Raw genomic sequence first — 16,132 nt, 5'->3', positions numbered from 1 at the left:
TTCTGAGCAGCACACGCTGCCAGTTCCTCAAAGCTTGTGGCAAAAATCTCTCCTGTGCCCACAGATTACAAGTTACTCATGACAGGCATCTATGCTGCATAATGACTGAAGAAAAGAGGAAGCGAATGTCCATCTTCTAATTAAGATCTTACAAGACTGGCACTAAACCCTGAGCCTCATCTCTAAATACAAAATATTGCAACAGAGTTTGCATCTCTGAAGACTCATTCATCCCGCTAGCTGAGCAATAATTAAGAGTTTAACATTAATCCTCAGTCTGATTACAGTCTGTTCAGCATTTCTGGCATCACTCCCCACATGAAACTCCAATAACGAGTCAATCCCACACAGAAAAATAAAGTAAAACAAATGAGTAAATACCTCACATAGAAGGGTGACATAGGCCGCTCATCTTCCTGGGAGCTAAAAATAAAACATATTTTTAAAGTTAGTGTGCAGCTCTGTCTTGTATTTGCAGTTCAAGATACTCTTATAAAGCAGAGATAACAAAAGTGAAACAGAGGTAACACTTATGTCTACTTCGTCCTCTGACTGTGCTCGTGGAAGAAAACTTTTAAGTTACATTCCTTAAATCCTGAGAATCCAATTCATTTCTCAGTGTCCACAAACATGGCATAACAGATCTCCTGCTAGCGGCCAGGAGTCACTCCAGCTCCGTAGCATGCGAGGACTATTCCCATAGCAACAATAAAGCATTTGGCCAGCAAAACCACCAAATCCTTTCGCTGTCTGCTGTTCCAGAATTAAACAACTTATCTATTACAGCAAAATTTGAGAAAAAAAACCAAATGACATCTTCAGAGATGAAAGAAATGGCTGTTGGTGTATGCATTAGGCTATGAATTCCCCAGTTTTACTGCACCTGTGGCAAGTCTATTTGACTATGCTGCAATCTCCCCAGGCTTCTGAGATCAGAGGCTGCCACCGGCTGGCTTGGAGCTCCCCTGACAAAATGGTGCTTCAGCAGTCAACTGACCTTGCTCAAACATAACTACCTGGTGTATGGCCAACCAGTTCCCTGATCCAGCTCATCATGCCTGTACTGGCACAAGGGTAAGAATGAGCTGCTGGGATGCTGAAGCTTAAAGGTGTGGTGGACTGATGGTTTAAGTCAATTTAAGACCGTGCTGCTCTAAGAAGGGCTTCACATGAATTTCACCTAGTTGTTCCAACCAGATAAAAGGGTGGCCCTGCTGGGCATTTAAGCCTTGTAACCCTCCAGAGCAGGACACTTGTCCTCTTCTAAACATGCAGGAAATGCCACCCAGGTCATTTCGCCCCCAAAGGACTATTAACTGGATCTGCTGAAGAGCACAGCATGTTGAAGAAAAGATGGGAAGCTGCATAAATTACTTTAAACAAAAGCAGAAAGGATAACGCAACACAGGTGCTGGAAACCAAGCACCTCCCTGCTGCTTTCCCCTGGGGCTGCGCCAGCACTCAGCATTGCCACAGGTGCTGAGCCACAGGTGCCGGGCTGTGAAGGCACCTATTACTTCTGAGCTTGTTCAGAAGATGAGAGAATATGGGAGAATGCTCTAGGTGAGGTCAGCTCAGCTTCAAACTCAAGTCACTCAGCAGATTTGATCACCCCAACCAACTTCAACAGAGATCTGAAGTAGATCAAGCTTGGATGATTTTTGAAAAGCCTGCCTGAGCCCATTAATCTCTTGAATTTTGAAGGATTTTATTTATTGATTTATAAAAGCTTCTCCACGCACAGAATAAAGTGGAAAGGAACATCTCCGCAGGTTTTGTAGCTAGGAGATGAAATACCCAATATTTTTTGCAGCTTCCACCGGGCCGGAGGAAGCTCCCTGTGCAAGCCGAGCTGATGCTGGCCCGCGGCCAGGTAAGCACCCTGCTCCGCCACTGTATATAGCCAGAGGCAGACTGCAGCACCGCTTATTTTGAACCCAGCCAATGTTGTAACAGATCCACAAATACGAACGCCAAATTCATCGGGGGGCAAGAGCACGAGGGAGGAGGCATGGATGCAAGGGAATCACAAAGGCCACGAAGGCAGACGGGCAGATGAGCAAGCCAGCGTGCCAGAGAAAAATCACAGGAGTTCAATTCTGCGTCATTTTGACCCCCCATACGGTACGCAGAGATTCATAGAGAGATAGCCACAGACATCTACAGAACAGACCTTCCAGCACGTTGCATGGGAAGCCCGAAATACCAGTTCAAGGGTAACACCAAATACCACAGCCCGGAAGGAAGAGAGGCTGCTTGTGCAATCGGCGTGGTCTGCCAAAACTCACATTGCCTCTACCGCAACAGTGACCGGGCAGTTCTCAGCAGCTCCCCAAGAAGACTGGGAGCACAGCTGCTACCGGAAACTTTGCTGCCACTTCCACAAGCCTGTCTCCAGCACCCAGAGCGAGCTGCAGTCGGCTGCCGCTGTCATCCCTCCCCCAAGACCCGCACAGCCATGGAGCAGTGCAGAGCAGGCTGGCAGTGCCTGCTTGCAGCAAGGTAGGTAACGCAGCTGTCTGTGTGTGACTGAGGCAAACGTCACCTGAGGGGAGGGAAATGGAAGGAAGGGAAACACAGAAGTGTCCATCGTTGCCCTCACTAGAAGATGACCTGCAACAACGGCACAGGGTAAGAACCTCTGCCAGGTACAGGCTCCCTCCTCTGATGGCATGCAGTCTCTCAGCTTGCACACATTATCTATTTACCACTTATGGAATATACTTTTTTTTTTAAAGTGTGAAGAAGCTATTTAAACTCAAAGCTGCCAGTAAAGTGTTTTGTTATGTTCAGTTCAATACATTAATGACTGTACTTGTAATCTCGATGTGAATAAGACCCAGTAGTGGACACAAAACATGAAAAATGTTTTCTTATGTACAGAAAAGTTCACATCACCATCAAGATTTCTGTGCATCCATGCAAATTCAAACGACACCAAATGCTGCTTTGTGTACAAGTGACAGCTGTCAAAGCTGCAGCAAACATGCTTTCTTTTCCATAGTAAAAACCCTTCCTCATCTCAGGGTTTGTAATTAACTTCCAAGTCACAGAAGCACAACCATACTGAAAAAGCCCAAATAACTTTTATATTCACACTCCCACTAGTTCCTTTGACAGATCAGATGGGAAAGCAGCATTCAGCAGGAACTCTGAAACCTCTTGCATTTCCTTCCTTTTCTTCCACAGCAAGCACAACCGCTGCTCCACAAGTTCAAGTAAGTTTTATACCTCTTTATGTTTATAAACATTATCCACTCACACAAAGCAACTGAGAAGAAAAAATATTTTAAAATCATTAGCTGGTAATAGGGAAGAAAGAAGCTCTAGAAGTCAGAAACCAAATACTAGTTTCATTTAGACCATCCTGTTTCAGAATTTCACATGGTTGACAATAACTGTAGCTGTGTACAACCTCTTTTATCCCAATAGTGCTTTATAGTTTTGCACATGCAGCACTGATCAGTAGCTGTATCTGGGATGAAGAGCTCTAAGCTGACTAGGAAATCTAGACTTTTGAGGAAACCATAAAAATTTTCTGACTTCAGAAAGATCTCCTGCATCTGAGTAAAGCACACTACCTATTTCACCACTAAATCACTGCAAACAACATAACCCAAACATCTTTCCCAAACTTCATGTACCTTAGTCAACCCACCTGTACAAGCTGGAAGACATGAGCTGTGTAAATTGCAAACAGATTTAAACCAGCTATTCACATAATTCACAATCCCTTGAATTAGATGTGAGACTACCAAGCCCTACCACAATCACTTAGTGCACATGGATTGTTTTGATTAAAATACTTTAAGGAATAAAAAATTATTCATACTGTAAGATAATAAACGGATATGTTCATATTATACACACAAACACAGGTTAATTTAATGGACGAAATAAGAATCGTGTGTGAGAAGTTTTAAACCTGTGTATACCTAATCACATGGCTTCAGATGCAAGCGACAGGCAAGCAAGCAAAACCATATGAGATATGAATCATAAACCATCATCAGTTAATATTACACAATAAACAGGCTAGAAATTGGTTTAAAACCTTCCACGCAGGAGACTATCATTCACACTATGCTGACTAAAAAACAACTGCTTACTTGTTTTTAGAACACCTTGTACTGAAGTGTTTATTGATACTGCTAGGTAGCCCTATCTACCATGTATACTTTCAGAAGAAAATGCTAGAAGTCATTAAGATACGCCAAGCATTTAACTGTACTTTACTTGGGCTGCATCATTCCTCTCTGGTTAAAGGGATATACAACCCTTCCAGAAAGAAAGGGACGCCTAATGCCTGGCACAGTGACCTAGCAAAGCAAGTCAGCTGGCCACAGCATGGAGGGGACAAGTCATTCTGATGTGCTTCTCTTCTACAGTCTAAATTTCCACCTTGCCCAGCAAAGAATTTATCCAATAAGGTTGGCAAGCAGGTTTAGTAGTAAATTAGGTGGTTTGGGTTTTGGGTTTTTGTAGGTTTGGGGTTATTTTATACCCTCAAAGTTTTGTCCAGCTTTACACATGCTTTACGGCCAGAAGGCACTGAAGGGACGACATAACTTTAAATAAAAATAAATTTATTTATTCAGCTATCACTGACTATATAGCCAAGCAGGTGAGTGCAAAATACATGTCTCTTTCTTCTCAGACACATACACAGCTTCCCTAAACCAAGGGATTAAACAGAAATTAACTGCTGTTTCATGTAATACCTGAGACAGCAATCTCTCACACTCCTAAAGGACATCTAAATATTTGATCACCTCCTTCTTGCTAAAAACCAAAACAAAAACCAGCCAAACCAAAAGAAGTTGTTCTCTTTATTTTATGGCCAAAGAAGTAATACTATTATGTTTGTGACCTTCATTGAGCTGACAAAAAAGTCTGTCAGACTGGAAGGAACGCCAGTATCGCCCACCAGTTAGTTTAGCTGGTGATTTTCAGGCACATGGATTTTACAGCATTCATGCAACACAGCCTTTCGATCTCTAAAGAAGGAAATAGTAAAGCTCGGGTGAAGTGTAACAGTTAAACAATATATTTCCATTACAGAACCACAGTTACCTTTTTTTGCCTCCCCCTTTTGCAACAGGAATGTTAAGGGCAACCGTTCACCCATGGCATTCTCAAATACCCAAGGATGAGCTTCCTTTTTTTTTTTTCTTTCTTTTTCTGATGTCTCATCTTGCCCTTCAGAAAGAATACAGGAGCTGCTGAGCCCACTCCAGAGCTGAAGCTATAATACACCCATTTAGACTGAGAGTTCCCAATTTATTTACGGGATACTCCAGTCCCGACCCCCTCGCTGGCCTGAGCTCTCCCCCCAGGTCAGAGGGTGCCTCAGGGACCCTCGCCCTTGTTTTATTTGCACTTAGTTATCAGGAGTTTTTCTATCCTGACTTGCTGGCACTGGAACTTCCACTGGAAAGCTATCACTGCTTTCCTACTCCACATCTCTTTTCAAAAGTTAAATGGGACAATTACTCAAATTTTAAAAAATAAAAATAATCACCACTTTTTTTTATAGTCATGAAAACCTACTTTGACTCAAGCATCTACACATTGCACCAGAGTTGAAGGGCCCATGCTGCTCAGCCAAGGTCATGTTTTCCTAATGCCTTGCCATAGGCTCTATTTGTTCTGACCTCAAAAGTGAGATAAAGAAATCGCTCACTTTCTGTTCCACCACAGATATTCTGGACTTAAAAATAAATGAATTCTTTTTTAGTGACAATATGTTTTTAAGGCAACGAGATAGCTGCTTCTAATTTTAAGGCAATCAAACAAAAAGGCATTGAAAATTCAGTAGTGTCAAATCACTAACGATATCAAAAGTTAACACAGCTTCTAGGGGGAGGAGAAGGAAGGCTAAGTTTGGGTGACTTATTAAGACATTAAAGTTCTCTCCCTCTTGTTTTCTTCTCACCATTTAGAACCACTGTGCCACCCTGGATTAACTGACATGCCATTTTTGCAATTGCAGAGGATTTTAACAATATCATTTATTTACTTATTCTGACATTCAACATTAACACCACTAAAAACAGCTTCAAGGAAGCCTCAATTTTGAGGCCACAGTAGTGCTGTGTCTTATTCACAATTTTTTCAGCATTTCTTCCCCCCTCCAAGGTCATTTCCCCATAAGTTATTTCAAGCTTGGGGCAAACGCAAGATGAAACTGCTCATGAAAATTTATCGCATACTTATTTTCTCAATAGAGTGATTTACTCATAGCTTGTGCTTCATAGCAGTGGGTAAAAGGTAATGTTTTTGCAAATGAGAAATAGCAGGCAATATAAGCTTCTTCCTTCAAATAAAGCCTTCAAAACAAATTTCCTTCAAATAAATATTGAGGTATGTTATGCAAAAGAATGAAGAAAAGCATCGCCCTTGATGCAAAAGTAACCATAAATTTAATCTAACATGATAACACCGCGGTGATACAATGATCATCATTACAAGTCAGCACTCACCATCAATTGTTGAGCAATGCCACTCTTGTTTATAACCTTAATCAGAGGAGGAGGGAGGGGGAATGCACCATATAGTCACTTGAGCAGCTATTTCTCTGTGAGAGTTATTTCCATGCAAACATTTGCATTTTCCCTGAAGAGTAACTTTTATAGTCAAAACCGTAACACTTTGTTTCAGATACTTATCTCCAGTCTTCACAACAGTTACACTTAACACCTAGCCATGCTTACCACTGAAACCAAGTTAAGCTCATGCTTAAGTACTTGTGTAAGCCACTCACCAAATGAGCCCCATGTCAAAATACCAGGTGGACAACGCCACTTCTTTATTCTGAGCTCACATACTCTGAAAAATGTCTCCAGTAACTTGGGTGGGGGTGGACTGGTGTTGGTTTAAATATTAATCTCCAAAGGATGCCACCACCTTCCCCAAAGCTGTTTCTTCAGCAGTGTTTTTCCTAAGGGTGTCTCAACTACGTCTTAAGCCTGCAACATCACGGTGTGTAGCAATGTCACTGCAGGGCCAGATAAAGGGTCCTCTTTGGGGGAGAATTCCCTATTAGCTTTCCAAACGCGTGAGCTTCTGTCTCCTGTTTTACCTGGCATTCAAAATACAGCATTGCTATTTCATAGACACAAACCGAGGTGAATACAAAGGATGACTCCCACACATTTGAGAGGCATGTACTATTTCTTGTTCTGTTTTCCACCTGCAAGATTAAGGCACGAGTACCCAAATGTAGAAGAGAATCTTTTTAATTCTAGGAAACGCTAACCTACAGCACAGCTGTAGGCATTGAGAATATACTGCATTATCCACAGGTGTAGCTGCGCAGGCTGTGCGTGAGGGGGCACTGAGACTGAGGCACATTACCTGAATAGGAAAAAAAAAAAATACACTGAAGCTTTCTTGCACACCTTCTCCCACTTCAAAGCAACGTCAGAGAAGTACAGGCTATCCCATGACAAGCTCAAATGAGTAGAACTCCTTGCTGATTAAATGCCACTGTGAGCAAGTGGCTGATTTTCCATTTATATTAACATATCTGAATCTACTGAAACCCTTGACAGCATAATTTTGTATAATTATTTTCTACTCACTATCCTCCTGGATTGCAAATATGTTTATCTTTTATAAAATGACGTCAATGTTAAACAGCTTGCTTTTGTTGTTTTACTTCTTAAACTAGTTGGGGCTTATTATGAAAGACAGGGCAGTGTCTTGTCTTCTCCTTGTGGTTTGGCAATAGTCTTCACTAGGATAAAGCTAGAAAATGGGTCAGAAAGAGGCGGAATGAATGTACCAGCCAAAGTCTCACCTCTTCTCCGAATTTAACAGTGTGAAGTTGCATAACGCACACATACCTGTTGCATTATGATGGTGAAGAACTGTTACTAGGTAACCACCGATTTTGATTGCAGGATTGTTTGTTAAAGCTTGCATTCCTCAAATAAAGATATCTAAGAGTCCATTTTTTAGGTAAATACTCATATTTTCTTGCTTAATCAGGTGGATACCCCAGCCGCAAAGACCACAGAAAATCTCCACATAATTTTCCTTTCTGTCAGAGCCCTCACACCATCCACCCAGTGGTACCCTGAAAGTGCTTCCACATGCTCCTACACCCATCACAGCTGTGACAAGACAGGGTACCCTGCTGTGGGTCAAATGTGAGCCCAGAAGGCCAAAAAGTCACGTAGCCTTTTGCAATAGCCTATGACTAGAGGAAGATCAGAACCATGGGTTTGAACTTCTCTTCATTCTTCCACCAGAAAAAAAACAAACCCCAAACCCCAAACAAACAAAAATCAGATACAAGTTCTCTCCACCCTCAGAGATCATACTTCACGTACGTTTTCCAGAACATACTTCACTAGGGCTTGTCAAGCACTCCCAGCACCTTGGATAGAAAGTGATAAAGTCCAAAGGATCAGACTTATTTACAATACAACTTTACACAGAAAAACGCTCACTAATCTGTTAAAGAGAACACAGCCACCATTCAAAAAAAAAAAAAAAAAAAAAAAGTCCAGTGGAATACAAACAGTGTTCTCAGGCTAAAATACTGGGTATTTGTGAAAGACCCCCAAGCAAACAAACCGATGAGGTAAATCAAACAATCCCGATGAGGACTGCAAGTGAGACAGCCCATGCAGACAACTGCTACTGTACGGGTTAGAAACAGATCAGTCGCACTCCCTAATTCTATCAGATGCACTTTCTAAAAATATTTGTGATGGCTTCATTCTTCCTTTGCTTTGATTTGTTTCAGCAAAGTGCAGAGCAAGAGAGGCCACTGATCACAAACGAGGCCCGACCATGCACCTGCCTTTCTTAAGCAGCCACCACAGGTTTCAGCTTGGCACAGCTTTTGTAAAACCTGCAACAGACTGAGCTAGAATAAATGAATTAACCCATACATTAACAGCACTAGTAATACTCTAACTTCCTAGGAATCTAGGTTATTAAAGTAAGTTAATGCTATTCAGAAAACACGTTAGCCTATTAGCAATAGAAGAGACATTACTGGCAGGTAGGTTGACGGAAAATCAGTAGTGCAACTTGTGTGACATTCACAGATGCCTTTTACAGTGCTTGTGCAACGCAGGACCTATTGCAGTGGAGGGGTCAAGACATTTGGTCTTCCACCTCTTCCCATGCAACGAAACATAACCCCGACATCCCCACTGTCACTCCCTTGCAGCAGGCGACTATATCCCATCATGTGCTATTCCACAAACTTCTATATATAGAATAAAATGACACCATATAATACATTTGGCTCTGTAAGAGCACATTATACGATTTTTAGGAAGACAGGCTCACAGTTTAGATACCTTAATAGATATAATACTTTGCCGCTCTGGTGCCAAACGCTATGTATTCATCATAGCTGCTTAAACAAAGCCCTTCTCCCTCTCCCAAGTTTTACACACCAGCCATACAGAAATGCATTCGTATCACTTCAGCACGGGAGGTTTCCCGTGGCAGGCACAGCATGGCAGCAGTCTGTGGCCCAAAGAGAGCAGAGAGGGGCACCTGCAGGAGACGGGCAGGAGAGAGTTCATCCACCACGGAAGGGAATCAAGTGTGATTACTGCTGGCAGCTCATTCCCTTTCTTGAGAGAGGAAGGTGCATGCTCTCAACTTGGGAAGTGCCCCAAGCCACAGCACCTGGAGGTTGCCACTAGTCTGCTTTAGACCCAGCAACAGGAATCATGTACCACAAGCTGTCCATGCCGAGCCAAAACAGCACCATCAGCCTGTCCACCTCACAGGAACCTCAAGGATACTACTACCCATAACCGGTGGCTACTGCTGGGTACCACCTTTCTGAAACTACAAAAAAACGCTCAAAGCCAGCAAGGCCCTCTTCTGCAGCAAACCTCTGCACTGAAAATGGAGGAGACAAAGCTCCAAGAGGAAGAACAGGAAAACAAAGATGCAACCTGGAGAACTGTAAAGGGGTCTAGTAGTCTATGCTTGTCTGCCCCTAGGTCCAAAGAAAATCAGGTGCTAAAAGTGTAGTATACATACAGTAAGAACAGATCAAGAAGATGGAAAAGAAGACAGAATTTTATGAATATTTTTTTTTTTAACTGCAAAGCTCAAACAATTCTGTACTGTGCTCAAGGCTTAATAGGAGTTTGAAGAAAAAAATTCGGTGTTGAAGTGCAGAGCACACTTCTAATTGATCAAGAGTTAATTCTTGCAACAAACAAAACCAAAGAGCCTAATTAGACCTACCCTGTGAGACCTATCTTCCCCTAGGGTGAACAGTCAAGAGCACAGTAATAACCACTTGTTATGACTCCTGCTAGGACAGTTAGATCCTTGGGAACATAAAAAAGGTTAAAAATATTATGTGAGACTGGTCCTTCAAATAGGAATGGTGCACTATAACTACTTCTTTAAGACATTCAAACCGCATTTCTGTTTCTCTGCAGTCATCAACATGGAACGCCGTGACTGCACTACTGCAAAGGAGACTTCCTCCACATCTCCTCTGCAGTGGACCCCGCGCTTTATCGAGACATTAACAGTTTGGACAGCAATTTCGGTTACTATTTTATCGTGTCCAAGCAAACAGCAACTCCGCAGCTTCTGCTGAAACAGCACCCCCCCTCCCTCCCCCCGCAGTGCTGAAGCGGCGTGCTGAATTACTATTTGGTAGGTTTACATAAAGATTGATAGTCAGCCCATTTGAGTAAGACTACAGGAGATATAGACCGCTTAATTTTGAAAGTAACAATAACAAAAAAATTGAAATGAATGACTCGGTAAAAGGCCTGTGCCCGCTCCCCTCTCCCCCGGGTCCGTGCCCTGCCGTTTCCCAGCCGGGCCGCGGGCAGGAACGCACGCCGGCACAGGTAGCTCCCAGCCGGTGCCGAAGGCAGGTGTGTCTCGGCATCGTGGAAGAACACCAGCCCCTTCCTAAGGGCTGAACCCCTAACTTCTCCCAGGGTTTAAGGAAAACTACACCTCTCGCCCGTGCCGCTGCAGCCGGCGCCGGGTGTGTAAGCCGACAGCTGCAGGGGGCTGCAGGGGGCTGCAGGGGCAGGCCCGGCCGGGCTCCCCCACGGCTGCACGGCCCCCGGGAGGCGGCGGGCGGCCGGGAGGGGATGGCCCCGCAGCGCCCGCACCCCCACACCCCCAGGCAGGCTCCCTGCAAGAGAAGGGCTACACCGAGCTCCCCCCCCCACCCCCGGAGCCCCCGCGAACACGCCGGCTGGTTCCGCTGCCCCGGCGCCCGGGCAGCCGCCCTGGAGCGGCGCTGCCCTCCCCGGCAGGGCTGGAGCCGCGCCTCCCTGTGCCGGGCAGCCCGGGGCCGGGGGCCGCCCCGGCGGACACGTACCTCTGCAGCGGCATGACTTCGCACGCCATGCTGGCCATCGAGCCGCCGCCCGCCTCGCCTCTCGCCTCGCCGCGGGGAGCCGGCGGCGCGGCCCGGCCCCGGGGAGGGGCGAAGGGGCCGCCCGGCCCGGGGTGGCGGCTGACGGGGACCCGCCCCGCCGCCAGGGCCCCGGCCCGGCCCCCTCCGCTGCCGCCGGGGAGCGAAGCTGGCGGCGGCCCGGCCCCGGCCCGCCCCGCCGGCTAACCGAAAGCGGTTTACGAAGCCCGGTCGGTCCCGGACCTGCGAGAAATGCCGCCAGCTGAGGGCTAATGACCACGGGAGGCCTTTTCACAACAACACCCTACCCTTGTACCCCTTTCAGTGACTACAACCCGACACCCCCCCCCCCCACCCCCCTTCTTCCTAAATGTCACCCCGTGCGCCATCCCATCACCCCCAGTTTCCCCCCGCGGTGGCGGCGCTGGGCCCTCCGCCCCCCCCCCGCGAGCGGCACCGAGCCTCGCTGCTACATTCACCCTACACAGGTGTCTATAGGGGCTGGTACTGCTGGGCCTTTGACCTTACCTCCCCTTCGCGCTGCAGTAGATGCTACTGGGGTTCAGAATTTGTGGGTTCAGCGGGTTTGTGCCACAGCTGGCCAGCCGCTGTGGTCACGCAGCCAAGAGGCGCAGAGGAGAACTCTCCCCTTCACCTTTGAAATGAAGAGGTAAGTGTTGCAGAGGCTGAACTTAGTTTACTGATGCTCCCAGTGGGCCGCTTTCAAGCGCTCCTGCTTCCACATCCGTGGCTGCTGCTGCTGACCAAACCCTCTTCTGGAACAACGAATCGCGCCATTTCATGTGGTGGAAGTTCAGGGCTGGGAAGAGCAGCAGGTAGCAGAAGAACCCCACGCCATGGCTGTGCCACTTTCCAGGACACAGCAGCCTTAGGAAACAAACGGCACAAAATCCCTAAGGAAGTCTTGCACTGGAACATTTGATGGGTACTGAAGGAGCATACCGAAAGTTTTATTTTTCACCTTTGCACCTGCTCTGCCCAGAGTGCCTAAGGAATTGCCTTCAGCTTCCCGACACTGGACAGAAACCCTTCTGCTGCTGCCCTGCCTGTGAACAGTGTTCCATGTTGCACACTGGAAAGGGACAGTCTCAAACTGATAAGAAGGGGCATAACAGAATGGATCCTTTCAACATTTTAGGTGGTAAAAGCCTAATGGCTAATTCTGGCACAGCCAGACACGCCAGTCTTCACAAATTCAAGTCAATATTAAGAGCACCATCAACCTTCAACCCCTGCAACAACTGGCACTGGTTTGGGACAAAGCTGCGGCAAGAGCTTAGTGCCTGCGTGTTTAAGACTTCCATACAGATGATTCCATACAGATGTAGATCATGTGAATTAAACACGAGCCACATCAGTTTTCTGGAGAAGCAGCAGCCACAGGTTAGCAGAAGGGTATCAGACATTTCACAGGGATGTCTGACCGATCCTGACCTTTCTCAGCAGGAGACAGGAGTGTCTTCTGTCAAAACCAAGAGCAGCGGGCTTCTGCGGTCTCAGAGAGTGGTGGCACGGAGTAGAGATGCAGAGATCAATCGAGAAGTGGCTTCGCTTCAGTACGCTGAACTGTTTAATATTTGCTCCTGTCAGCAGGCTGACTGGAAGAAGTGCATTAGTAATGCTTCTGCCTGTTGCCTCAGCGCAAGCCTGTTCTGCTGCGCCAGGCACAGCACAGGGCCCCTTTTCAGGAGAGTCAGCAGTGCTGATAAAGCACTCCGCCACCATGGATCTGGGCTGCTCTTATCTGTGGCAATTAAAAGAATATCTTGATGACGTCCTGTTAAATTAACTGCACCATATGCGCTCTTAAGTGACTAAAACCATAAAAGAAAGATTTTTTTACTCTGATACGTAAAACTGCTTCAGTATAAAACAAAAGGGCCTTGTACTATTTCACAATTCGGCAATAAATCATATTGCTTCTTCCTGGCCAGTCTTTTTTTTATGCACACAATTATTTATAGTTTATTACACTTCTATAAACCAAGTATTATCAACAGGATGCAAATTAAAAAAAAATAATTTTCCACATTTACTCAGGATCCATCTACATGGGGAAGGAGCCCAAGTTCTCCAGAACAGCTTGCTGAATAAACAGAAGTGGAATAACTCAAATAGCTGCTGTGCTCTGAATTTATTCCCTAGCTATTTTGTCATAACTTCTGGGGGACTTGCCCATATAAATGAGCTTAAAAGTATTATGATCCTCAACAAAGAATTCACTAACAAAAAGATAGTGTAATAACTAGAAAGATTACTTTATGAATTAAGTGCAGAAGATTAGTTCATGGCATCATGCTGATACCAACCAGATGCCTTGGGAGAACATTAGAGTTGCCCAGAGATCCCTGTATCACCAGTACCTTCAGATCCACCTTTTGTTTCTGTCCTTTTATTTTAGAGTCCCTTCAATGGGGTACCATTTTTCTCCTCTCCATCCTCATCTGCCTCTAACACTGCCAAAAAAGAGGAGGTACCCCAGCTCACATTTCCCTGCACACCCACTGGCATGCAACTTCAACACCCATTAAAAGGAAGGAGATCAAAGGTGGAAAAATGCAGCTGGTAGACTTTTGTTATTAGCACCGCTGGTTTCTCAAGTTTTTAATTATTTCTGGAGCAGCTGCAGATATTGCAATAAAAGTTTTTTAGTGGAGAAATGTCAAAGAGAGTGAAATTTTAAGAAGTACTTTGGGGCACAGTGGCCAACTGTCAGTAACAGCAGTAGTACTTGCTACTCAAACAGCAGGAAATCACCCCCTGGTACACATCACCTTACTTCAGTTCACATCGTCTCCATGGGCCCTTTGAATCTCTCACTCTGCTAAAGGAGCACACAACTCCTTAGTTCTTCACCTACCCTGTTCACGGGTACGGGCCACAAGTGATGTATTTGTGGCACAAAGCAGGTAGACAAAAGCTGCCAGAAAACTGCAGTCCTCAAACAATTTCACTTCCTTCTCACAGATATTTATGTTAAAGCCAACTTGCTACTTGACAGAGGCAGGAATTCCTACCCTCCCCCTGCCCTCTTATGCCCTTTTTAACTTGCATAAATCAGGCTGAGTTATCATGCATAAAACCTGGGACTAGACATTTTGTTTTGGATTTGTTTGTACTGGTTGAATTTGTTCTCCCATATTAAACACGGACAACAAAACCTCTTCTGCAGGTTTCATAGAATTCTTGCATTCCTGTTGCTCAGAAAGGCAAAACTCATCTGCTGGCAGCCACAATGCACTGCAGTGGTTATTTACAGTACCATCAAACGTACATACAGAGGATGGGAAAAAAACCCAGCCTCTCTCAGGAAAGGCACAGCATCCTCTCCACTGACTGTATGCTCCTTAGTGTATTGTGAATAATTCAGGAAACCAGACAGCAAATAAAAACAAGAATTACAAACCGTCCTAAAATACCAATACATGCCACCACACTTCAGCACCTACCCCAAGGCAACACCTGGGTTCAAACTATTTGATCTGCAAATTTCTTACTGAGATTCAACAAAGGAAAAAAGACACTGTGGCTGGAATTAAATATGAACAATGACTTTTCTCCACCACCATCAACGTTTAAAGAATGCACACATGTTTGGAAAGGAAGTCTCCTGTCAATCATCATTACAGAAGTGCTTTCTCCTCTGTCTTCCCTTTTCATACTTAGCTGCACATCGAGTAACGTTCTCAGTGTATAAAGCAACAAGAGAAGAGGATCTGTGAACAGCACCAGAGGACATGAGATATAAGTGATCTAGATAATGGATTTTATGAGGTTGTGGCTGCGTTTGCCTCCTGAAAAGCAGTTATCCCTTGCCTCCCTGCACTGTCATACACAAATCAGATACTATTTTTTAAAGAAAGAAAAAAAAAATAAAGATCTTGCCTGGTCTGATAAAATCTGAGGGTTTTTAAGATGCTGGAGTTCTGCTCAGTACCATCAATGTATTCCCACAGTGTTTACTAAGTTACGCAATAATTTCCCTCTGGCAGAAACATGAAATGCAAAGCAAAGATATCATCAGACTGAAAATTAAAGAATGTACTTTTCAAAATACGACCAATACAAAAATTCTAAATGCCATTATTTATGTACATATACATACATTGATACATGCATTTTTCTCTTTAGAGTATCTGTGCATACAAACATCTGCAATTATAAATAATAAATAACCTGGAAAATCTCCCTCAGGCCAGAAGATTTGTGAGCACACATGAAATAAGCAAGTCACATGTAAATAGAAACCATATCTGGAAACTGTAGCCCTTCATGTCCAAACAAAGCAGAGAGAGGATTAAATAGGCCCTGTCCAAAAGAGCACAAACAGGAAGAAAGAGCAACTAATATGTCAAAACCATAATTTAGTAAGAGGGTAATCCTCGGAAAGGGGGTAAGTGCTAACAGTGACTTTCCAAGGTTGGCAGTCAGCCCTATATCACTTAATGCTTTTATCAACGATCTGAAAGGAAACGTAAAATAATACCGATGGTTTGTTTTTTTATGTTGTGTGCAAGCCAGCATTAGAAGTTTCAGTACAGCCATAGAAGAGTCCAATCTGGGAACTATATGCAAGGGGATGGGTCCTACTTGGGGATACAACGTCACGCCAGATCAGCACTCCTACACAAGCCCTGAGTGACTGTGTGGCTAAAGAAATTAACATTGTCCTCAGAGGCATCAGCATGAATATTGTGTGGAAAAGGTGTATTATGTATATGTATTATTTCCTACTGG

At 44.7% G+C, this 16,132-nt stretch overlaps 1 protein-coding gene across 7 annotated transcripts in view; it reads right to left on the bottom strand.

The window, feature by feature from the left end:
* Window positions 1–16,132, bottom strand: part of FAM13A (family with sequence similarity 13 member A) — a 141,970-nt gene that overhangs the window by 50,814 nt on the left and 75,024 nt on the right. For 5 of the 7 annotated variants that reach the window (XM_080397311.1, XM_080397312.1, XM_080397313.1 and 2 more), the window contains one exon: window positions 382–423. In XM_080397311.1, the coding sequence (XP_080253437.1) occupies window positions 382–423 (42 nt within the window). Of the gene's footprint in view, window positions 1–381; window positions 424–2,173; window positions 11,076–11,338; window positions 11,713–16,132 lie in introns of those variants that run through there. The other 2 variants (XM_080397316.1, XM_080397317.1) reach the window with 2 other exon arrangements.

This window comes from Falco punctatus (assembly GCF_963210335.1).
Source record: "Falco punctatus genome assembly, chromosome: 1".
Classification (NCBI taxonomy): Eukaryota; Metazoa; Chordata; class Aves; order Falconiformes; family Falconidae; genus Falco; species Falco punctatus.
This window is presented reverse-complemented; position numbering and strand designations above follow the sequence as displayed.